The sequence below is a fragment of the Myotis yumanensis genome, unplaced genomic scaffold (assembly GCF_028538775.1).
Source record: "Myotis yumanensis isolate MYYU_CA2020_CCGP unplaced genomic scaffold, mMyoYum1.0.hap1 SCAF_2, whole genome shotgun sequence".
In the NCBI taxonomy this organism is placed as follows: domain Eukaryota; kingdom Metazoa; phylum Chordata; class Mammalia; order Chiroptera; family Vespertilionidae; genus Myotis; species Myotis yumanensis.
Window position 1 is genome coordinate 164,784,553 of NW_027223753.1, and position 24,388 is coordinate 164,808,940.

The 24,388-nt window shown below is 43.5% G+C and overlaps 1 protein-coding gene across 1 annotated transcript; it reads left to right on the forward strand.

The window, feature by feature from the left end:
* The first annotated feature begins 5,891 nt into the window (after positions 1 to 5,891).
* APOD (apolipoprotein D) lies at positions 5,892 to 23,919 on the forward strand. Its single transcript, XM_070406522.1, has 5 exons — positions 5,892 to 5,997; positions 9,842 to 9,990; positions 16,082 to 16,203; positions 19,919 to 20,007; positions 23,420 to 23,919. Exons 2-5 carry the CDS (start codon positions 9,868 to 9,870, stop codon positions 23,653 to 23,655), a joined length of 570 nt encoding a protein of 189 aa, XP_070262623.1. The 5' UTR covers positions 5,892 to 5,997; positions 9,842 to 9,867; the 3' UTR covers positions 23,656 to 23,919.
* The last annotated feature ends 469 nt before the right edge of the window (positions 23,920 to 24,388 follow it).

Sequence of the window (24,388 nt, forward strand, 5' to 3'; positions counted from 1 at the left end):
TTTTTTTTTTTTTTAAATATATTTTATTGATTTTTTACAGAGAGGAAGGGAGAGAGATAGAAAGCCAGAAACATCGATCAGCCGCCTCCTGCACATCTCCTACTGGGGATGTGCCCGCAACCCAGGTACATGCCCTCAACCGGAATCGAACCTGGGACCTTTCAGTCCGCAGGCCGACGCTCTATCCACTGAGCCAAACCGGTTTTGGCATGTTTTGTTTTTTTAAAAAATATATTTTATTGATTTTTTACAGAGAGGAAGGGAGTGGGATAGAGAGTTAGAAACATCAATGAGAGAGAAACATCAATCAGCTGCCTCCTGCACACTCCCTACTGGGGATGTTCCTGTAACCAAGGTGCATGCCCTTGACCAGAATAGAACCTGGGACCCTTGAGTCCGCAGGCTGATGCTCTATCCACTGAGCCAAACCTGTTAGGGCAAGATGGGATTGTTTTTTATCCACCAAAAATCATTTCATCTTCCCTGAGAGTCTTATAGAGAAGCCCCCAAGGCAATCACCTATACACTGAAAGATCATCCAACCAAAGAGCTGCTTTCCTGCAAAACCACAGGCCGCTTCCTTGAAGAAATGAGCTGTCAGGTAAAAGCAAGGCTTTGCAGTGGTGACAGAATGAGGTTGTCCTGTGTGTGTTGATATGGAGAAATACATTCGTACATGAAAAGAAGCAAGTTTCAGGACACTGAGCATTGTTGCTATTTTTGTTATATTAGGTTCTGCTTAGGAATACCTAGAAGAAACAATACAAACATAGCAATGGTTATCTCTGAGGTATGCATTTCTGAGTCCTACTACCTTAATTGTTTACAACAAATGTGTATTATTTTGGAATTTAAAAAATTTGACTTTGGGTGGTGGGTTTTAAATAAAATAAAGTCTGGTTTAGAACACAGGTCTGAATTGGTATATGGCACCTAAGAACTTGTGCATGGCTCTACATCACAGAAATACGTAGAGAGAGGATTTCCCTAAATTATATCAATTATGAATATTTGCAGGAAAAAATAAACTGAAACACATAAAGATAATGTGATTTTTCTCATGCTGGGACTTCTTAGAATAGTACTTTGAGCTCCACAGTTATTGATTCAATACTGAGGAATAAGTATATAAATTTATTGATCTCCAACTTACACATTTGGAAACCAACAACATTGCTTTGTGAAAAACGGCAACTGTTTAGAGTAGAGGGAAATACTCTTTTTTATGACATGAACAAGAGTATTTCTTGGTGACAAATGTGATGCTGATAAAAAAGACACAGAGCTCTAGCCAGTTTGGCTTGGTGGGTAGAGTGTTGGCCTGCGGACTGAAGGGTCCCGGGTTCAATTCTGGTCAAGGGCACATGTCTGGGTTGCGGGCTCGATCTTCAATAGGGGGTGTGCAGAAGGCAGCCGATCAATGATTATCTCTCATTGTTGATGTTTCTATCTTTCTCTCTCTCCCTCTCCCTTTCTCTCTGAAATAAAAAAAACCAAATTTTTAAAAAAGACACAGAAAATTACAGGCTAGTTCTTTCTCAAGAAAACAATTCAAGTAGAAGTCTCTTAAATATTAGCTTTAGTTCCTTTTGCATATATTAGAATGCTCAGTAAATTCTTTGAATAGACAGGTCCCTTCCATTTATTTTACAAGTATTATTGAACACTTACGTGGTGGGTACAGCAGTAAGTCAAAGAGACAAATTCTCTGCACTTGCAGAGCTTATAATCTAGTGGGGAAAACACAATAAACAAGAAAAGACATAAATAAAGGATATGTTTTTAGGTAAAGTATAATGTATATATATATATATAAAAGGCTAAGTGACTGTCTGACCAGCCCACCAACCAGTTGGTATGGCACATACTGATCACCAGGGGACAGACGCTCAATACAGGAGCTGCTGAGCTGCAGTGACTTGGCAGCAGCAGTTCTCATCATTGATGTTATAATCTCTCTCTCTCCCTTCCTCTCTGAAATCAATAAAAAATATTTTTTTTAAAAAAATAAGTAAATAAAAAGTGACATTTGAGCAGGAATATGGATGGGGGAGGCATTCAGAGTTCTGAGGGGAAAGTATTACAGGAGGGACAACAAGAGTCAGTGCCCTGAACAAGAATAAGAATCCCTTCTTTTCCTGAAAAGGTAAATATCCCCAAAAAGAGCTTTCAAAGTTTAGTATGTTATGGATTCACTCCTGTTGCTGTTGTGCTTTTGTTTTGTTTTTATTTTTTTAAAATCTTTATTGTTGAGATTATTATGGATGTCCCTCTTTTTCCCCCCCATAACTCCCCTTCACCTGGTTCCCACCCCACCCCAGGCCCTCGCCACCCTATTGTCTGTGTCCATAGGTATTGCATACATGCATATAAGATCTTTGTCTAATCTCTTCCCGCACCCCCCTCCACATCCCCTTCCCTCTGAGAATCGTCAATCTGTTTCATTTCCATGCCCCTGATTTCTATTCCACTCACCAGTTTATTCTGTTCATCAGATTTTTTATTCATTTGATTCTTAGATTCACTTTTTGATAGATATGTATTTGTCGTCACTTTGTTGTTCATAATTTTTTATCTTTACCTTTTTCTTCTTCTTCCTCTTCTGAAAGAATACCCTTCAGCATTTCATATAATACTGGTTTGGTGGTGATGAACTCCTTTAGCTTTTTCTTATCTGTGAAGCTCTTTATCTGACCTTCAATTCTGAATGATAGCTTTGCTGGGTAAAGTAATCTTAGTTGTAGGTTCTTGCTATTCATCACTTTGAATATTTCTTGCCACTCTCTTCTGGCCTGCATAGTTTCTGTTGAGAAATCAGCTGACAGTCGTATGGGCACTCCCTTGTAGGTAACTAACTGTTTTTCTCTCGCTGCTTTTAAGATATTCTCTTTGTCTTTTGCCCTTGGCATTTTAATGATGATGCGTCTTGGTGTGGTCCTCTTTGGATTCCTTTTGTTTGGGGTTCTCTGTGCTTCCTGGACTTGTAAGTCTATTTCTTTCACCAGCTAGGGCAAGTTTTTTGTCATTATTTCTTCAAATATGTTTTCAGTATCTTGCTCTCTCTTTTCTTCTGGCACCCCTATAATTCAGATGTTGGTACGCTTGAAGTTGCCCCAGAGGGTCCTTTACTATCTTCATTATTTTTGGATTCTTTTTCCTTTTTGCTCTTCTGGTTGGGTGCTTCTTGCTTCCTCATATTTCAAATCATTGACTTGATTCTCGGGATCCTCTAGCCTACTGTTGAATTCCTGTATATTATTCTTTATTTCAGTCAGTGTTTGTTTAATTTCTGACTGGTCCTTTTCCTTTTTTTTTTTTTTTTTTTTTTTTTTTTTTTTTTTGGGCATTCTCACTATGATCCTTGAAGGTCTCACTAAGTTCCTCAGAGGTTTCTAGAATATTCTTGAATAATCTTATAACTGTGGTTTTGAACTCTATATCCAGTAGTTTGCTTTCTTCCAATTCTTTCATTTGTGACATGTTTCTTTGTCTCCACATTTTGGCTGCTTTCCTGTGTTTGTTTCTATGTATTGGGTAGCTGCTAAGTCTCCTTGAGTTGAGTGGCCTTGTGTAGTAGGTGTCCTATAGGGCCCAGTGGCTCAGCCTCCCCAATCACCTTAGGTGGACACTCTTGGTGCACCCCTTTGTGGGCTGTGTGCATGGTCTTGTTGTAGTTGAGCCTTGATTGCTGTTGGTGTCACTGGGAGGAATTGACCTCCAGGCCAATGGACTGTAAGAACCAGCTGTGTCTACACTGGAAGAGCTGCTGTGCAGGAGACACCCTTACGGAGCATGACTTGCTTCAGTGGGGCTTTGGTGCTCACTGAGTCTGCCCCTTGAGTGTGTCGCTTATGGATGTGTAGACTTGTAATCTGGTATGGTCTCACACTGACCATTGGGTACACTGGTTCTTGGGTCTCTAGGGAGGTGCAAAGCCAGCCACTGCCTGGGGCCATCCAGCAGGAGCTACAGAGAGATCTGCAGATTCCTCCTCTTTGTATCAGGTTTGGAAGTGCCCAGATGAGGCCCAGCTGTGAAGCAAGGCAGGCTGGTGCTGGTGCTGGCCTTGGGCCTTTTATTGATATCTTTAGGGCTCCCTGACCCAGCTTCAGCTTGTTTGACAGGTTTTAGGCTGAGAAATGACAGGCCATTCATCTGCAAAAGCTGCTACACACAGCTTGGGTTGGGTTGTAAATTGGGTGGGGCGAGATCTCAGGGAATCCCCAGGGCTGAGCAAACAGAAATGGCTGCCAGTCAGCCCTGCACCAAGGAGGTCCCAGCATGGGAACAATGAGTGCTGCGAGCACCTGCCATTGGAAGAAAGCTGAGCCAGTGTTCTTGCCCCCATGCCAGACAGTCCAGTTTCTCCCCGTATGTGTGTGGGTCCCCCAGAGTCTCGCCTGGCTCAGAGGAAGCAGGAACTTGTAAGTTCAGTTCTCAGTGCTGGCCTTTTAAGAGGAGCATCTGGATCTCCAGAAGCCTGTGTGTCACTCAGCCCCAATCTGCACTGGTTTTTACTACAGTCTGTAGTTCTTATGGGCCCTGTAGGGAGACTTTTTTCCCCAGCTCTGGGACCCTAGGCTGGGGGGCTGGTGTGGGGCTGGGACTCCTTGCTCCTCCAGGTGGCCTCCCCAGAGGCGACCTCCCAATTAAAAAAGTGGCATACCGGGTTTAGTTGTAATTTTGATGTGGTTGTGGGAGGCAGCAAGTACAGGTGTTTACCTATGCCACCATCTTGGTTCCTTCTGCCTGTTTTGTTTTTAACATATATTTTTATTGATCTCAGAGAGGAAATGAGAGGGAGAGAAAGATAGAAATATCAATGATGAGAGAGAAACATTGATCATCTGCCTCCTGCATGCCCCCCACGGGGGATGGAGCCCACAACCCAGGCATGTGCCTTGACCAGGAATTGAACCGTGATCTCCTGGTTCATAGGTCGACGCTCAACCACTGAGCCACTCCAGCTGGGCTGTTGTTTTAATGTTTATAAGGCTTAATTATATAAATTTTTCTCTATTACTAACAAATTTGAGAATGAATTTTACTTAGGATCTAAGTATCCTACAAAGGTACTGTCTTATCTATATGCCACTAAAAATACCTCCTGCTTATCACAAAGGCATAGAATCCAATTTATGAGTCTAAGCTGTTCATTCCACAGAGATAGATAAAGCCCAACCAGAAGTACCCTTGGACTTAAACCCCACCCCCACCCCACCCCAAGCAGTGACTGGGAGGGTCATTAAAGGTACAGAGAGGAGCTGCAGAAGACATCTTTGGCATTTTCAGCTTTTAGCCCCAACTGTTGCAGAACTGGTATCTAGCCTATACCCCAAGCTCTGATGGAGACAGAAATGGCAGTCTCTACTTCACAAGGGAGAGACTGAGGCTCAGAGAAGTAAGTGGCTTACCCAGGATCACACAGAAAGTCAACTCCAATTCCTAACCTTCACTCTGTTGCCTGAGCCACATTCCAGGCCAGGGACCACATGGGGTAGAACCCCTGCTCCATTTCAGGAAATGGGATTGTTGATTTTTCATTTACACAAAAATGAAAAATAAACACCAGATGTTTGAAAACATTGTAACTCATCCTTACTGGAACTTCAAAGTGCAGTCTGACTAAGAAAATTAAATTAGAAAATCCACATAGCAAAAAAAAAAAACAACCCCACAATATTTTGAATGAAATGCACTTTGTCTTTCTCTCTCTCACACACACAAACAATATCTCATTGTTTCTTCTTCAGGGAGCAGCTGTGAAGGAAATTGGGGGAGGGAGATGGTCAAAACATTTCATCTTTGTGTTTTATACAGAGCTAAGCTTTTAGCCCAGCCCTCCTGGAACTGCAGGGGGGTGTGGCATGCATTAAAATTAAACGTCAGTGACCTGATGAAGCTTATAAAATAACCTGGGAGAAGCCAGTCACCCAAACAAGGCATCTCCAATTGGGTGGTTTTGCATCTGGAAACTGCCTTCATCTTGATAAAAAGGTATGCATTGTAGTTTTAATTTTTACTTAGGATGAATAATGCTTAAAATGGAGACAGTCTTGATTTCTTATTGCCCTTTTTCAGCTAAAAATTCATAACTAATGATTATGAGACTGACATGCTGCCTGCTGCTCTAAGAGGGCCACTTAACTAATATTATCAAGGGCTGGTGCCAGTAGCTTTGCAGACTTGATCTAATTATTCCTCAAACTGAGGTTCAGATATCTGAAGCAACAGGCCCAAGATAAGACTGCCAACAAATGCCAGAGCTGGGGTGCCAACTCAATGTTGACTCACCTCAAAATCTTCTACTTGCAATATGTACCCTCTCTGTACTAACTGAGACAATTGAGAGAGCTTTCCATACACCAATACTATATTGGATGAATTCTCGGGCTTATTATCCAAATGCTCATTACAGTAAAATACTGAAAAGCGAACTGGAATTGTGTGGATCGAAAATGCGTTTAACAATATGGCACAAAAATGTGTTCTTCAGAAGATGTGTTTTCTTGTTAGATTCAATAGCTAAATGAGTTTTCAAGACTCATTTGCTTGTGGAAATGTATTGTATATTACCACGTGAAATCTAAAAATCTAGTCCTTAATGTTCTTCAGCTTCTTGAGATCAGAGACCAGGTCCATGCTAACAGGCAGGTGTTAGGAGTGCAGTCTTAGGAGATCTGGCAGAAGTTCTGGCTCCACAGCTTACCAGGACGTAAGCTGGGCAAACTGACCTCACTGAGCACAAAGAGAAGGTCAGCGTTGGATCCTTCCAGACGGATGGTTTGGAGATTCAGTGCCTGGCACATGTAAAATCCTGAGGCCAGGGCATCTGGGAGGGAAGCTCAATGAACGTGAGCAGTGGTTCTCAGAGTCAGTGCTGGCCCAGTGGATGCCCCTTAGAATTATCCTTAAATTATTTACTATTCAATTAAAATAGTATTTAGCTGAAACCGGTTTGGCTCAGTGGATAGAGCGTCGACCTGCGGACTGAAGGGTCCCAGGTTCGATTCTGGTCAAGGGCATGTACCTGGGTTGCAGGCACATCCCCAGTAGGAGATGTGCAGGAGGCAGCTGATCGATGTTTCTCTCTCATCGATGTTTCTAACTCTCTATCTCTCTCCCTTCCTCTCTGTAAAAAATCAATAAAATATATTTTTTAAAAAAATAGTATTTAAATTCCATATATTTTTAAAGTATTTAAACTCTTCTCATTAGGACAATCTTCCCGTTCGTATTAATTAGAAGATGCAAAAATATGTTATATATACCCAAGTTCGTAGGTGCATGTTAATGATGTGATTTATCCTCAGTAGGTACTCAGTAAGTGTTAGAATTAGAATGAAAGGGGCATTGAAAAATTATGGATTTTATGAACCCTTTCTCTCACAAAAAAGTTTTGACGATAGGAATAAAATTCCTGCAATAAAGAGGTATCTTTGGGAGAGATGCAATCAAGGGGAATTAGCCTTGCTCTGAAATCCTCCTACAGAGCTAAAAAACATATTTCAGCCCACAGGAGAACATTTTGTAATAAGAGAGTTGTCAGCGCAAGATGTGGAACTGACTTTTGGTGTAGCTGTCACGTGGTGAGGTGAGACTTATCAGGCTACGGAGGTGGTGTGCAGAAAGAAGCCTGGCTCAGAGCCGCTGCAGAACGGGCAGCTGGAGATAGGGTGCGAACCCCAGCTCTCTGCCCTCTGGGCCTCAGCTTCCCACATGTACCCCTGGCCGGGGGCGGGGTGGGGGGGTGGATAAATGGATAAGGTCCTGCCCAGTGTTTGGGACCCTCTGGAGAGTGTATAATGTGTGGCTCTCCTTTGAGGTTCTATCTCCTGGGCAAGGCGTAAGTGTGGCGCCTACTGGGGGCCAAAAGTAGATAGAGCTCCAGTCGTTCTAAGAGCCTCTTGGAAATGGATGCAAATTTTTGTAGGTTTAGGCTGGGTTTCTGCAAATCCATCATCCCTGAAAAAGTTACATGGTGGTAGGGCTGAAGGGAAATGGGGCTTCGGAGACTAAGGAAGGTGGTCCCACTACCCCTGCAGACTTGCTCAAGGGGAGGGCGCTCAGCGATCACCCCTCCCCCCACCGCCACTGGCTGGCAGCGTTTACTCGTTATGTAATTTTTCTTTTGAAAATCAGCCAGGAAACTTCCAGAAGAAAAGCTATTGATCATTAGAGTTATTTGAAGGTTTAGAGACTCATTATACAGTGGTGATAATTATTCCTATTATGACACATCCTTTTAAATGCTCAGATCTGAGAACATTTTGCTTGCGTGGATTCAGTCCTCCTCATCACAAGGAGAAAGGCAAAGAGCTGGAAATAGCTCTTGTGCAGCTACAGGCAGGGAGTCACGCAGAAGAGAACAGACTGAAAGCAAGTCAGTGAGAAAAGCAGGGAGCAGCCTGGGAGCAGACCCTGCCAGCAGCCCTGCATTGCCCCACCCACCCCCACCCCCACCCCCACCCCCACCCCCACCCCTACCCCTACCCCCGCCCCCACACACTCCGGCCGGCTGCCCCTCCTCAAGGCAGCTTCTGCTGCCAGAAGGGTGCTTTGGGCAGAAATACTTGTTGCAAAGTTGCATGCCAGCTACTCGTCCTCTAGTTACTTGCACGTCTATGAAAAATATCCCCAAAAGAATGTAAAAAGAAGAAAAGAAAAAAATCAGAAACAATCATTTGTTTCTGCTTTTCACAGTAATAGTAACTAGCATTTATTGAGCATTTTCTCTGTATCAGACGCTGCTCTAAATGCTCTATGATTTCATTTAATTCTCACAAAACTTCATGAGGTGGGTGATTACTATTCCTACTTAATAGACCAGGAAACAGAAGCATAAATCGGACACAGTTATACTTACTAGTAGTAAGTGGCAAAGCCAGAATTCAAAACCTTGACCAGGACCCCGCTGCTCCCTGTCAAGGTTTCCACCCTACTCCTGGGTTGATAAACAGCTCAGCAAGATTGGGGCAGGGGTGCGGGGTGAGGGGTGGGGCAGGAAGGCATTTCTCTTATGAATTTCATAAGATACTAAACGTTACAGTGGTTTGTTTTCATTCTTTTCTCTCTCATGGTTCACTTGACAGCTTCAATCTCTCCCTTTGCTGTCTGCTGCCCCCACATTGTTTCTGTTCACTCAAATATATACCATGCCTGACACTGCATGGTTCTGTGGGGGAGTCGGAGGAGAATCAGAAACAGTGTCCACCCTTGAAAAGTGCCTAATTTGGTGAGGGGAAGTGGTTGTAACACAAATCCAACAAACTCTGATATCAGGCAGAGTGTGCTCTATGCAGGTGCAAAGGCTCTAGAGCAGTGGTTCTCAACCTGTGGGTCGCGACCCCTTTGGGGGTGGAACGACCCTTTCACAGGGGTCGCCTAAGACCATCAGAAAACACATATATAATTACATATTGTTTTGTGATTAATCACTATGCTTTAATTATGTTCAATTTGTAACAATGAAAATACATCCTGCATATCAGATATTTACATTATGATTCATAACAGTAGCAACATTACAGTTATGAAGTAGCAACGAAAATAATTTTAGGGTCGGGGGTCACCACAACTTGAGGAACTGTATTAAAGGGTCGCAGCATTAGGAAGGTTGAGAACCACTGCTCTAGAGAGAGACTCACGGGGGGCGGGGGGGGGGGGGGGGTAGGGGGTAGGGTGGTGGAGGGGACCTCACAGCAGTGCTGACAGTTCAGGTGGCCCCTGGGGGATACCGGGCTGAATGGGAGAATTGCCCACAAAGGGACCAGCCAGCCCAGAAATCTTTCTCCAGAGATTGCTCAAAAGACTCCCGCTGCTTTGCTTCCTCCAATTCCAGGTTCCATCTCAGCCACCAGCCCCAAGATGGTGACTGCCCTGCTGCTGCTCTCGGCACTGGCCGGCCTCTTCCGTGCGGCAGAGGGACAAGCGTTCCATCTCGGGAAGTGCCCAACTCCTCCTGTGCAGGAGAATTTTGACGTGAATAAGGTGTGGTAAAAGGCTAACCTCCCGCTTGTTTTCTGTCTCCGGTTTGAATGGCACCCTACAAGGCTCAGTTATATCGTTCTGTTTTGATGGCCACAGTAAGCCTGGGGGGACCTACTTACCGGATGTGTGCTTCTGAGACAAGAACTGGGAGCAAGGAGTTTTTGTAAGCCAATACCAGGAAGCACCAGTGGCCATGTAGGAAAGTGAGACAGAGAAGGCAGAAAAGCAATAAAGGCTGCTTTCAGGAGCAGGCTACTCTGTGAACAACGGGGTTCAGTCCTGCTGAGGATCCTCGGAAATGTGTGGAATGTGCCTCAGATTGTCCCAGGGATGGGTGCAAGTGAGCCGTGGGAGCTCCCGTGGCAAAGCTGTTTGGCAGAGAAGGAGACCGAGGGGCAGTGTGTGTGGGAATTGTCTGTGGCTGGAGTAAACCCAAAATAAAGGAGGACTGAGAGGACACGGGACCAGGCATCAACAGCAATTGCTGCAGTAGCATCGTCCCCCATTCTACTGATGAGGATGCTGAATGGTGAAGCGTGTATAACCTACCCAGTCACACAGCTACTGAATGCAGGCTGGGATTCAAAACTGGGCTTCCCAGCAGTGCAGAACACCCACTCAAACAGGGCCTAGGAGAGGACAGAACTCCCTAAGGCAGTGGTTCGCAACCTTCCTAATGCCGCCACCCTCATACAGTTCCTCATGTTGTGGTGAACCCCAACCATAAAATTATTTTCGTTGCTACTTCATAACTGTAGTTTTGCTACTGTTATGAATCGTAATGTAAATATCTGATATGCAGGATCTATTTTCATTGTTACAAATTGAACATAATTAAAGCATAGTGATTAATCACAAAAACAACATGTAATTATATATGTGTTTTCCAATGGTCTTAGGTGACCCCTGTGAAAGGGTCATTCGACCCCCAAAGGGGTCGTGACCCACAGGTTGAGAACCGCTGCCCTAAGGGGCTTTCTTGTTACCTGCACTAAAGAGATATCAATATAACCAGCTCACCCATGTATGGCTTGTCTTCCTCAAATTAGGCCCAGCCTTACTGAATACCTGTGTGGCCAGGGGGATGGAGCAGCAGAAAGAGGCAGCTTTTGGATGGCATGATTTAGAGGCTCTCATTGTTACTAACTTAAGGCTAGAATCTCCCCATCCTATATAATAAAGAGGGAATATGCTAATTGACCCTCACGCTGTCACAAAGATGGCAGCACCCACAGCCAATAAGGAGGGGATATGCTAATTGACTGTCCGCCCTCAAAGATGGTGGCACCCACAGCCAATAAGGAGGGAATATGCTAATTGACTGCCACGCCTCCAAAGATGGCAGCACCCACAGCCACAGATGGCTGGCAGGGGAGGGCAGTTGTGGGCAATCAGGCCAGCAGGAGAGGGCAATTAGGGACTACCAGGCCAGCACGGGAGGGCAGTTGGGGGCGATTGGGCCAGCAGGGGAGCAGTTAGGCGTCAATCAGGCTGGCAGGGGAGTGGTTGGGGGTGATCAGGCTGGCAGGCAGAAGCGGTTAGGGACAATCAGGCAGACAGGCAGGCGAGCAGTTGGGAGCCAGCAGTCCTGGATTGTGAGAGGGATCCTAGATTGGAGAGGGTGCAGGCTGGGCTGAGGGACACCCACCCCCGTGCACAAATTTTGTGCACTGGGCCTCTAGTTAAGATATAGTCTCCTTAGTAGAAGTTTGGATCTCTCTTTTAAGAAGCAATTCATGCCCTCAGTGAATAGTGTGTCAGCTTGTGGACTTAAAGGGTCCCGGGTTCGATTCCAGTCAAAGGCACATGCTCGGATTACGGGCTCGAGCCCCAGTAGGGGGCATGCAAGAGGCAGCCGATCAATGATCCTCTCTCATCATTGATGTTTCTATCACTCTCTCCCTCTCCCTTCCTCTCTGAAATCAATAAAAATATATTTTAAAAAAATAAGAAGCAACTCACTTGTTATGAATAACATTGAAATTGTTATCAGTCACTCACAGCTCAGTGTGAATGAGTGTTGGGACCTCATAGAGCATAGATAAAGGTAGAGAATGAGGGAAGAGAGCTCAAAGCCTGAAGCGGGTAGGGAGAAGGGGCACCATCGATAGAGTTCAAACAGGAAGGTAGGTAGGAGAGATACAGTACACCAAAGTCTACATTGACTTACTGCATTAATTATTAAGGCTGATTCCTTTATTCAGGTATAGGAGGCCTTACAGAAAAAAATCCAGAGAATTTGAGTTACATTTCAGTTTGGGGATAAAAATCCCAAGATACTTTGGAAATTATAATTGATCTGTATTTTCAAAGGTCCTTTGAGATATAAAGCAGGGAGTTTTACTGAGATATAATCCATAAGCTATATAATTTACCTATTTAAAGTGGTTTCACTGTCAGTGGTTTTTAGTATATTCAGTTATGAAACTATCAAGGCAATCAATTTTAGAACATTTTTAGCATCTCAAAAAGAAACTCCATACCCATTAACAGTTACTCCCCACTTTCCCCCAACCTTCTCTGCCCCAGGCAATCAATAATCTATTTTCTCTCTGTATGGCTCTGCCTATTCTGGACATTTCATAGAAATGGAATCATACAATAGGTCTTTTGTGACTGACTTCTCATACCAGCACAATGTGTTCAAGGTTCATCCATGTTGTAGTATAAATCAGTACTTCATTTCTTTTCATTGCCAAATAATATCCTATTGTATGGGTTATGCAACATTTTATTCATTGGTTCATCATTTGGGTTGTTTACACTTTTTGACTATCAGGAGTAATGCTGCTATGAGCATTCGTGCCCAGGGTTTTTTGTTTGCTTGTTTGGTTTCATGGACATGCATTCTCAGTTTTCCTGGATATATATCTAGGAATAGAATTGCTGGGTCATGTGGTAATTCCACATTTAACCTTTTGAGAAACTGCCAGGATCTTTTCCAAAAGACCTGCACCATTTTATATTCCCACCAGGAGTATATAATTCTCATTTTTCCATATCTTTGCCCATACTTTTTATTGTCATATTTCTGATTATAGAAATTTTTAGTGGATATGAAGTGGTATCTCATAGTGGTTTTGATTTGCATTCCCTTAATAGCTAATGATGTTGAGCATCTTTTCATGTGTTTATTGGATATGTGTCTGTTGAAGTCTATTGCCCATTTTCAGTTGGGTTATTTATCTTTTAATTATTGAGATATAAGAGTTATTTTTTTAAAAAAGTATATTTTATTGATTTTTTACAGAGAGGAAGGGAGAGGGATAGAGAGTTAGAAACATCGATGAGAGAGATTCTCTCATCAGCTGCCTCCTGCACACCCCCTATTGAGGATGTGCCCGCAACCAAGGTACATGCCCTTGACCGGAATCGAACCCAGGACCCTTCAGTCCGCAGGCCGACGCTCTATCCACTGAGCCAAACCAGCTAGGGCTAGAGTTCTTTATATATTTTAGATACAAATTCCTATCAGATATATGATTTGCAAGTTTCTTCTCCCATTCCATAGATTGTCACTTTACTTTATTGACACATACAAGTTTTTAATATTAATGACTTCGAATTTATCTATTTTTTTCTTTTGTTGCTTCTATTTTTGGTGTCATATCTAGAAAGCCATTGCCACCCTGGCCGGTGTTGCTAAATGGTTAGAGTGTAAACCTACACACCAGAGGGTCACAGGTTTGATTCCTGGTCAAGGGCTCACATCTGGATTGCAGGTTTGATCCCCGGCCCCCGTCAGGACGCATGCAGTTGGTAACCAATCAATGTGTCTCTCTCCCTCCCTTCCCTCTTTCCACCCTCTCTAAAAGTCAGTGTAAAAAATATCCACGTGAAGATGAATAACAACAACAAAAAAGCCATTGCCCAATCCTAGGTTATAAAGATTTACTACTATATTTTCTCCTAAAATAGTTTTAAGTTAAATTTTGTATATAGTATAATACAGGGGCCCACCTTATTCTTTCACATGTGGATATTCAGTTGGCCCTATTTGTTAAGAAGACTTATCCTTTCCGCATTGAATAGTCTCAACATTCTTGCTGAAAATCAATTGACCATTTATGTAAGAGTTTATTTTTGGACTCTCAATTCTGTTCTATTGATCTATATGGTTATCTGTATGCCAGTATGATACAGTCTTGATAACTATAGCTTTGTGGTTAAGTTTTGAAATCAGAATGTATGAGTCTTCCAACTTTGTCTTTTGGCTATTTTGGGTCCTTTGCATTTCCATATGAATTTTAGGATCAGCTTGTCAATTTCTGTAAAGAGTTTGTTGGGAGTTTTCATAGAAATTACATTAAATCTGTGTGTATATCAATTGCCATCTTAAAAATTTTGTCTTCCAACTCATGAACTTAAGATATCTTTCCATTTACTTAGGTCTTATTTAATTTTTTTCAACAATGTAGTTTTCAGAGTACACGTTTTATGTTTTTCTGGTTAAATTTACTAATATTTCTAAGTATTTTATTTTTTGATGTTATTATAAATGGAATTTTCTTAATTTCACCTGCAGATTGCTCATTGTAAGTATAGAAAGAGATTTGATTTCTGTATATTGATCTTGTATCCTTTAATTTTGATGAATTCAATTTATTAGTTCTAATACTTTGTGTGTGTGTGTGTGTGTGTGTGTACCTTCAGATTTTCTGTGTACAAAAATTATGTCATCTGCAAATAGAGAGTCATACTTCTTCCTTTCCAGGATTCTTTGTAGACATTGCATTCTCCTATGTAGGACGAGAAATTGAGACCTTAGAACCTGGAAAAAGCAAGAAAATAGAGTCTCCTCTACAGCCTCTGGAAAGGAGCATAACCTTGCTCACATCTTGGCTTTAGCCCAGTGAGCCCGTGTCAGACTTCTGACCTACAGACCTATAAGAAGTAAATTTGTGTTGTTTTACACAAACTGTAGCTTAATATATACACTGTTTGCACCTGACTCTTTTTATTAAAGGTACCTTGGAGATAATTACACATTACCCTTTTATTTTTATTTTTTAAAAATATATTTTATTGACTTTTTTTTTTTACAGAGAGGAAGGGAGAGGGTTAGAGAGCTAGAAACATCGATGAGAGAGAAACATATATCAGCTGCCTCCTGCACACCCCCTACTGGGTATATTCCCACAACCAAGGTACATGCCCTTGACTGGAATCAAACCTGGGACCCTTCAGTCCGCAGGCCGACACTCTATCCACTGAGCCAAACCGGTTAGGGCTACACATTACCCTTTTAAAAGAGGGTGTATAACATTCCACTGTATAAATGTGTCATTATTTACTTACTCGGCCCCTTACTGAGACTGGCTCACTGAGACTTTTCCTGTCTTTTATTATTACTAATTGTACTGCAACAAATAATCTTGTGCATACATCATTTCTTTCACTACATTTCCAGAAGTGAAATTTCTGGGCCAAAAAAGTATATGTATATTTAGTTGTGCTAGATATTGCCAAATTACCCTCCGTGGAGGTTGTAACTTGGTTCAGTCTCTATGCCAGGCAATGTATGGAAGCACACAGTTGCACACTTCCTTTAAAGTTGACTCTGTACACCAGAGTTATGAACTGAGAGCAGGCCCCAGTGGAAGAATGATACAGGTCTTCTAAATCCTGATTATCTGTCCAAAGCCTCTGAGACCAACTCCCTGTGTGGGGTCACATGAGGAGAACTCAGTCACCTCTGGAATCCCACAGTGAACATATCTAACTTTGTACACAACTCAAAGATGCCTTGAAGAATCATAAAACGTTTGAGATGGCACCTTACGTCACCTAATTCCTTACTTTGACAGAGATTCGAATTTCACATAGATTTTTGTCTGAAGGGGACACTGAGAGCGCATCTAAATAAAGAGCACTTTAGGAATAGAAGGTGGCATTCAGTCAATGCCTACACATCCGAATCACTTATTCTCCTTTGAATCGTTATCTTGCTCAGTTGCTACTGGGAACAACGCAGCCCATTTTGCCTGGTTTCCCCAGGAAAGGGCTCTGCTCTGAAAGACAACAATGGAGGAGAGTTTGCAGGTCCCCAGAGAGCCACAGGGTTTTGCTCTACTTGTTGTTGTCTCTGCAGTATCTTGGAAGATGGTATGAAATTGAGAAGATCCCAGTGAGCTTTGAGAAGGGAAGCTGCATCCAAGCCAACTACTCACTAATGGAAAACGGAAACATCAAAGTGATAAACCAGGAGCTGAGGTGAGTGGCTGTGGCTTCAAAGGCGCTGCACATCCTGCAGAGAGCTGTCCTGGAGTGACTGGGTGTCCTTGCAGTCTAGTTCAGGGAGGGTTCGGTCATGGCTGGGTCTAGACTGCCTGCTCACAACAGGCCCTGAGAGGAAAGCTTTTGGCAGGCAGGACGGTGGGGACTAAAAGTCACTCATTTCCCTGCCCACTTGCTGACCACCTATTGTGCACTGGATCCTGCAAGAGGCACTGGGCACTCAATGGTAACCCAAACTTCAGGGTTCCTGTTCTCACCGCAAAATAGATACTCTGGTAGCAAAGGACATCAGGGACCATCTTGTCTGACCTCCAAACCAAGAGAGAAGCCCTTCCTATACAGCTACTGCCAGAGGCATCCAGCTTTGCTTGAAGCTTCCAGGAACTGGGAGCGCATCACCAGCCATGACAGTTTATCCCATCTCCCGACAGCTTCAGCTATTAGGAAATGCCTTTTCTTATTAAGCAAGGATCAAATACATATGGAGCCACATACTAGGCTATGTGAACAGGATATCCTGTACAAGTGTACCTTTCTGTTACACTTTTCCCAGATTGATGTTTGATCCCCAGATTCACATTTTGAAAAGCAACCATAAACTTTAAAAAGCCTCAGGAAAACTCCTACCCACCCTCCATCAACAAAGATAACAGCAACAATAAAAATAGTAACTAACAGATATTAAGCATTTCCTATATACAAGGCACTATTCTGCGTGTATATCTATAATAATAAACAAATAATATGCTAATTAGACTGGACATCCTTCCAGGACGAAGCCGGGGCTGCAGCTGCGGGATCCAGGCAGCCGCCGCGGCTGCGATTGCCTACTCTCACACGAATTTCGTGCATCGGGCCTCTAGTGTATATATATATGTGTATGTACCTATATGAGTGTGTATGTACAGGGTGGGGCAAAAGTAGGTTTACAGTTGTTCATATGGAAAATAATACAATAATTAATAAATAATTCAAGAATAAACTGTGTTTCACATAGTCACAGCTGTAAACCTACTTTTGCCCTACCCAGTATATTGATTTAATCCCATAACAACCCTGAGGTAATGCTATTATTAACCCAATTTTTGTAGGTAAGGAAACTGAGGTACAGTGAAGTAAAGTAATTTTCGGGAGGGTCGCACAGCTTATAAGTGATGAAGCTGAGATTCCGACCCAGGGAGAAGTGACGCGGGAAGAGAACTGGAGACAGACCAAAAAAAAAAAAAAAAAAAAGGCTGAGAATATAGGGTTGTCCTCCCAGTTCCCTATGGGCTCTGAGAATTGTGTTCAACTTCAAGAAAATAACTATAGCCCAGCCTGGAAGTTACTCAGGCTCAAAGGGACCTTCTGCGGCCATCCTATTATCCACTCAGCTTCCAACAATGCGTCGATTCCCTGACCTGCATAAACCAAGAAACAAAGTAAGGACCTTGAGGGTCTTTAGGGAAAAATTCAGCTCATTCAGAGCCCAGGAAGGGTTACAGGAACTGAGTTGTAGACACCCAGAAGAGCTCACAGGAATTCTGTAGGCCCTAACTTGCAATGACTTTATTTCAAATATTTTGTCCCATTCTGTGACCAAGAATCAGACAATGACACAAATCCCAGCACCTGTGTGATCTCTCCACCTCTCCTTCAGAGTTAGCCAGGATCCTGAGTGTTAGGTCTCCTTGCCTCTCGGGTCATACCTGGTTAAGTTACAAGGAGACATGAAGAAAGGTTTGCTAGTTCAGGAAAACGGTCTCATTTCTCCTTCCAGGAGTCCTGCAGTGAGTGGAGCAGAGAGTCTGAGCTAAACACTAGACACTGTCAGAGAATTTGAGGGACAAAGCAGCTGGCACAGGGTTGGGAGCTAAAGGGCTCAGGCTTTTGAGGAAGGCTGCCCGGTTTCAAATCCCGGTTCTGCCACTTACTAATGACAAGATCTTAGATTAGTTGTAATAATCCTCTCAGCCTCCCACTCCACCTGGGTAAAATGGCAATAATCATAGCACCTCCCCCCAGAGGGCTTTGTGACTAAGAGTGAGGCAACACATGTAAAGCACTTAGACCAGTGTTTGGCATATATTAATCTTTTAATAAATATTTCCTATTATTGTTCATCTGCTGCTACTTTTGAAAAATTCATGCATTTTCCCATGAACAAGTTATGAGTTTATGATCAGAGAGTGGTGTTTTAAAAAATGTTCTGGAGCACAATGCAAATGATAATGAAAAGGGGAAAAGCCTGATGGGAAGAGACTAGTTTGTTGCTAAGCAACTGTATGCAGATAGAAATGGACCATCTTCCCAATGGCTGAGTTCCAGGTGAGAGAGCAGGGCTCTGTCTGAGGCCCTAATTAAAGATAAGCAGACAAGGCATCCAGGATCAGCACAGTAGTTCCTACCCTCCCTTACCTGGTGCTTGTTGGCTGGTTTCTAGGATATTCATCACCACTAGCCAAAGCCTACTGACTTTCTGACACATACTATTGCTCTAATTTTAGTTCCCACCCACCACCCCCCCCCCCCCCCCCCCGAGGACTGATTAACAGGCAGCTCCTCTCCCGGCTTCCTAGGAAGAGCACCCTGGTGTCTGAGCACCCTCCTTCTGTGCTGCCTCCATCCCCAGGCCTTTCTGCTCTCCCCAGGGTCCATGAGGTCACTGGGAGTTATCCAGAAATGAGGCTATCTCCCTCCAAAAGAGTGAAAGTATTTCACACACCCTAGGACCATCACTTTTATATATGTACCATTTTCTATACCACTAAGGAAGAAATGACACTGCCAATTGTAAGGTAGCATTAGTTGTAAGATGCACCATTTCTTCATATTTAATGTCTCTAAGATCTGGATGCACCTGAGAATCACTGAAATAAGGTGTTTGCTCATTGCCTGCTTTACCTGGCGTACATTGAAATCTCCCACATTCAGTCAGAAGCTTGCTGAACTGAAAGGGGTCTCAGAGTTCATGTGTATGAACCCTTTTATGGGAAAGATGATCACTAAGGCCAAAGAGGGTCTTGCAGATCTCCAGGCTCCATGTTTTGGCCTCTTCTATTTTAAAAAAGTGATTTACTTTTTTTTAAAAAAAGTGAATTCTCAGTGTACTGAGTTGTTTTGTTTGTTTTTCCTTCCCCCTCTCTCCCCTTTTTTTACTTCCTCTTTCTGGAGCCTTGCAGACCACTACATACAGTCCAAAAACCAGTGTTGAAGTGTAAGGGCCTAATATAGTGTCTAGAGCAGTGGTTCTCAACCTTCCTAATGCCACGACCCTTTAATACAGTTCCTCATGTTGTGGTGACCCCCAATTTCATTGCTACAAATTGAACATAATTAAAGCATAGTGATTAATCACAAAAACAATATGTAATTATATATGTGTTTTCTGATGGTCTTAGGCGACCCCTGTGAAAGGGTCGTTCGACCCCCAAAGGGGTCACGACCCACAGGTTGAGAACCACTGGTCTAGAGCATTGCAATTGCTGCTTTTCACTTCCCCAAGGTTGTCTTCCTCCGCTTGGTCTCAGAGGCAGTCGCAAACTGAAAAGGAAAGACTAGAACTGGAGTCTAACCTACCTTGGAGATCCTCTTGAACCAGAAATCACAATGTTGGCCACTATGCTTCTTAAGTGTAACAAATCTTGCCTTTCGTCATTTTTGGCTTTTGTGAGTTCAGGTTTTTTGGTGTGTTTTTTTTAACTCATTGCAGATCTGATGGAACTGTGAACCAAATTGAAGGCGAAGCCTCCCAGAGCAACTTGACCGAGCCTGCCAAGCTGGGAGTAAAGTTTTTCTGGTGTAAGTATCCACTTCTCTCAGGAGGTTTCGGGGACAGGAGATAAGCAAACTGAGGGCTAGGGCCCTAGGCTGGATACGGTTGTGTCCCATCTGCATGTCAATAATGATTCAATGCATAATTATTTATTGAGCACCTACTCCATGCCAGGTACTGAGCAAGTTGCTGGAGATGTAATGATGAGGAAGACAGAGCAGGCCCTTGTCCCTGAGGAGCCTACATCTCAGTGTGGATAGTGACAAACACCAAGGCAGTTTACTATCAAACTGTAGTGAGTGTTGCAATAGAGGAAACACAGGTTGGCCCACACAGCGCTTGAGCAGTAGGAGACCCAATCCAGTCTTGTTTCCTAGAGGAGACGGAAGCCTAAAATATTAGTAGTTATTAGCAGAACAACTAGCGTGTACAAAAGCTTAGAGACAAGAAATTGATAAGAGTAAAGGTAGGTCTGAGTCCTCGTTCTGTCTGCTACTTTCCAGCCACATTTAAATATTGTTTCCAGCCATATTTAAGCGCAGGCATTTGCCCTCTGAGTTCTGGACTAACTGAGGATTGCACATATGCAACAGAGAAAGTACCATATATCAGTTTTATTGCTGAATTAATTTGGTTAATTCGGCTCAGAACTGTGAGACTTTCTTTTTAAAAAATATATATATATTTTATTGATTTTTTACAGAGAGGAAGGGAGAGGGATAGAGAGTTAGAAACATCGATGAGAGAGAAACATCGATCAGCTGCTTCCTGAACACCCCCAACCGGGGATGTGCCCACAACCGAGGTACATGCCCTTGACCGGAATCGAACCTGGGACCCCTCAGTCTGCAGGCCGATGCTCTATCCACTGAGCCAAACCGGTCATGGCTGTGAGACTTTCTAATGCCAAAAGTGCTTGGGAGCACCTCTCCCCACCTGTGGGCAGACACAGAAGTGACCAGCTGCATGAGGAATCACTACCCTCCTCCCCCATTTCCCCATTGATGAAGGGCCTAGAGTGGGCAGAGAGGAAGTTCTTATTCTGTAGACCAAGATAGGAATGCTGGGAGGAGGAGAAAACAGTTCTTCCCACACATATGACTGTGGGCAACTAACTTCACGTCTACACTTAATGTTGTGTAGATAAACTACAGCATGTAGATAACACATGCTGTATATGTTGTAAAGGGCTTTGTACAGGTCAGTTTCTCTTGTGGTTTCTACAAATAAGAAGGTGAAATAAGGAAAAGCTAGATGACAGGAGGCGGGCTAGAAGGGGTCAATGGGGGTGGGGGGAGGGGACATATGTAATACTTTCAACAATAAAGACTTAAAAAGGAAAGCAAAAAAGCTAGGTGATATAGGCACAGTCATTGGACTAATTAGAGGCAGAGTTGGGACTAAAACCTAGGTCTCCAAACTCTCAGTTGCGGGTTGGGGATGGGAGGGAAGGTCAAATATTATGGGCACAACCTTCTTCAGGAAGCCAAACAGGAACTAAAAGAGGCAAGAGTTGTTGGCTAGGGAAGCAGAGGAGGAAGGGATTTATTGTTGAAGAGGTCAGATGTTTACACTGGGTTTTGCAGAGTGTATGGGAGATTATGGGAAAGAATGTTCCAAGTGGAGAGGATGGCGTGAGAAAAGGCCTGAAGGGTCCATGAAGTAGAAGACAAGACTAGGGAGGGTCTCCAAGGCCAGGTTAGATAACTTGAACGTCCTATCCTAAAACCTTGACAGTCAAAGTTTTCTAATAAAGAGACATGGAAGTTTTCTTTACTAAAAGGAAAATATCTGGGTACATTTATGCATGAGCGCTAGACCCTGTGGGAGGAAGACAGGATATGCATGCCTGAGTGTGGGCAGTGGGGCATGCTGCTGCTGCTGACGTATCACTCAGGGCTGAAGAGCTCTCAGTCCAGCTGGGAACCCACAGAGCAGCTGACACTCCACAGTAGCAGATATATGGTAAATATATGCTCTCCTGAGTGAGCCAGGCAGGCGGCACCAACCGTGTTAGAAATGTAAGTCAGAAACAAAACTCAGTCTAGCTCCTGCAGCCTTGTCCAGGCTTCTGTCCAGACATCCTCCAAGTGTTCTTCTGTTTTTATATTTATAAGCAGGTAGAAAGTCAGAGGTAGGAGGGATGTTGGTGGGTGGTCATCTGAACTAGTCCTCTTGTGTGGTCCGGATAGTCAGTTGGGTCCTTGACCTCCAGCCAAGCTCTAACCACGCTCATACTGCCTCCTTTGTCCAGCAGCTTAGCTCTGGTTTGACTTGGCAAACAATGAGATTATTTTTGATTGGCGGGGGTAGGATGTTTAAAATCCAGCATATCACCCAGGACTGCATATGTGTCCAAGTCTTTTGTTCTTATGCGGTCAGCACACATCTATCTCCCATGGGGGTCCATCTTCCACTTAACTTTAACAAGCTATGCTATGAGTTTTCCTTGGTTTGAAGCTTGGCCATGGAGGTCAAATTCACAGAGGAAATTTCTGGATTCAGATGGAGAGGGCAAATACCCTATCTCTCCCCTTAACAACCCCTTTAATTTTGGGCTTTCAAAGCTATGTAGCTATCAATCAATGAATCTTCATAGACCCTTTGTAAAGAAGAGCTTAAAACTTGTTACCACCTGATATACTATATTCTTAAGAATGCATGGATTTTCAAAGGACAAGCAGGAAGAGAAACAAACAAACCAATGTTAGCCACTACCTCCTCCCTTGGTCAAGTTCTAGAGGAAACTGGGTGGTACAGACTCAGAAAGCCTGAGGCTCCTGACCTTACATTCTTGACTCGGCTTAACTCAGGAGTGCCTCTATATGCACTAGTGCTAATCTAGGGGGTCCAGCCAACCCTGCCCCACCCCATTCCCCACCCCCCCAGTTACTATGGGCTTCTAGAGACCAATCTGCTACCAGGTCCTACCAGGGAGGATCAGGAATGCTAGCTCTGAACTCTGGCTGCATATTAGAATCACAGGGGACTTTTTAAAAAAATATATTTTATTGAATTTTTTTACAGAGAGGAAGGGAAAGGATAGAGAGTTAGAAGCATCGATGAGAGAAAAACATCGATCAGCTGCCTCCTGCACACCTCCCACTGGGGATGTGCCTGCAACCAAGGTACATGCCCTTGACCGGGATCGAACCCGGGACCCTTCCGTCCACAGGCTGACGCTCTCTCCCCTGAGCCAAACCGGTTAGGGCAACAGGGGACTTTTTAAAAGCACCAACCACCTCCATATCAGAATCCAGGGAAGGGTGGGGATGGGTCTAGTATTGGTCAAAGCTCCCACACAACTCCCACATGAAGCCAGAATTAAGAACCACTGATTTAGAAGAACCAAGACCTCAGAATCTGGCTTCCAGGTTCTGCAGATGAAGGTTTCTCTTGCTCTGGTCCCTCCTAATACTGCCCTCCTCTGGTTCTCAGTGATGCCTTCGGCTCCGTACTGGGTCCTGGCCACCGACTACGAGAACTACGCCCTCGTGTACTCCTGTACCACAATCGTCTGGCTGTTTCATGTAGATCATGTTTGGATCTTGGGAAGAAACCCATATCTCCCTCCAGAAACAGTGACCCATCTAAAAGATATCCTGACCTCTAATAACATTGACATCGAGAAAATGACCATCACAGATCAGGGGAACTGCCCCGAGTTCCTGTAATGAGGCAGGAGGCTGCATTCACCCCATGTTCCTTCTTTTGCTTTGCTTTTCCCCCACCCCATCCACCTCTCATAACAATAAGCCAACCCACCGTGGCGAACCATCGCAATTACAGAAGGAAATTTAACAGCAGGAGCCAGTGGAGAGGAACTCAAGGAAAGTTGGCCCAAACACTTAGCCGTACACTACCTGTTTCCTTGCATGCCTAATAATAAACTTTTTTGCTGACCTGCTGTACTCACAGTAAATTTTGATTTGGAACAATTACTGTGGATTTTAGTTATAAATTTATGTTTGGAAATTCTTAATCAGTTATGTTGGAAAAAAAAAAAAACACCTAAGTACTGAACAGTTTAAGTTTAAAGGTAACAATCCTGTTTCTGGAAAAGGAACGCTGATGGCAAAGACATATATGGATGACACGGACCCAGGGGCCCCTTCTGCATCAGGTGCTTCTTTTGGGAAAAATCACTTAGGGTTTTCGAGTCTTGACAGGCAGTTTCCTTGAAGCATTTACTTTCTTATCAGGAGGTCTTCAGAGTCAGGCTGAAGAATGGGACCATCTTGGGTCTGTGCAAGAAAGAAGAGAATCTATCAGGGAGAACTTATGGGAAGTTTTTTAAGAAAAATTTTTTTGGGGGAGGTGTCTTTCATTCAGCTGATAGTTACTGAGGCCCAACTGCATTCCAGGCATTAAAAGCACAGAATCACTGTCCTCCCACAGAGGTTCACA

What these genes read in the sequence shown, in the direction of transcription:
- APOD (XM_070406522.1), top strand. Translation starts at nt 9,868, where the DNA reads ATGGTGACTGCCCTGCTGCTGCTCTCGGCACTGGCCGGCCTCTTCCGT. An exon ending in GTGATAAACCAGGAGCTGAG is followed by an intron (nt 16,204 to 19,918) that starts GTGAGTGGCTGT and finishes AACTCATTGCAG; the next exon opens with ATCTGATGGAACTGTGAACC. An exon ending in GGGAGTAAAGTTTTTCTGGT is followed by an intron (nt 20,008 to 23,419) that starts GTAAGTATCCAC and finishes TCTGGTTCTCAG; the next exon opens with TGATGCCTTCGGCTCCGTAC.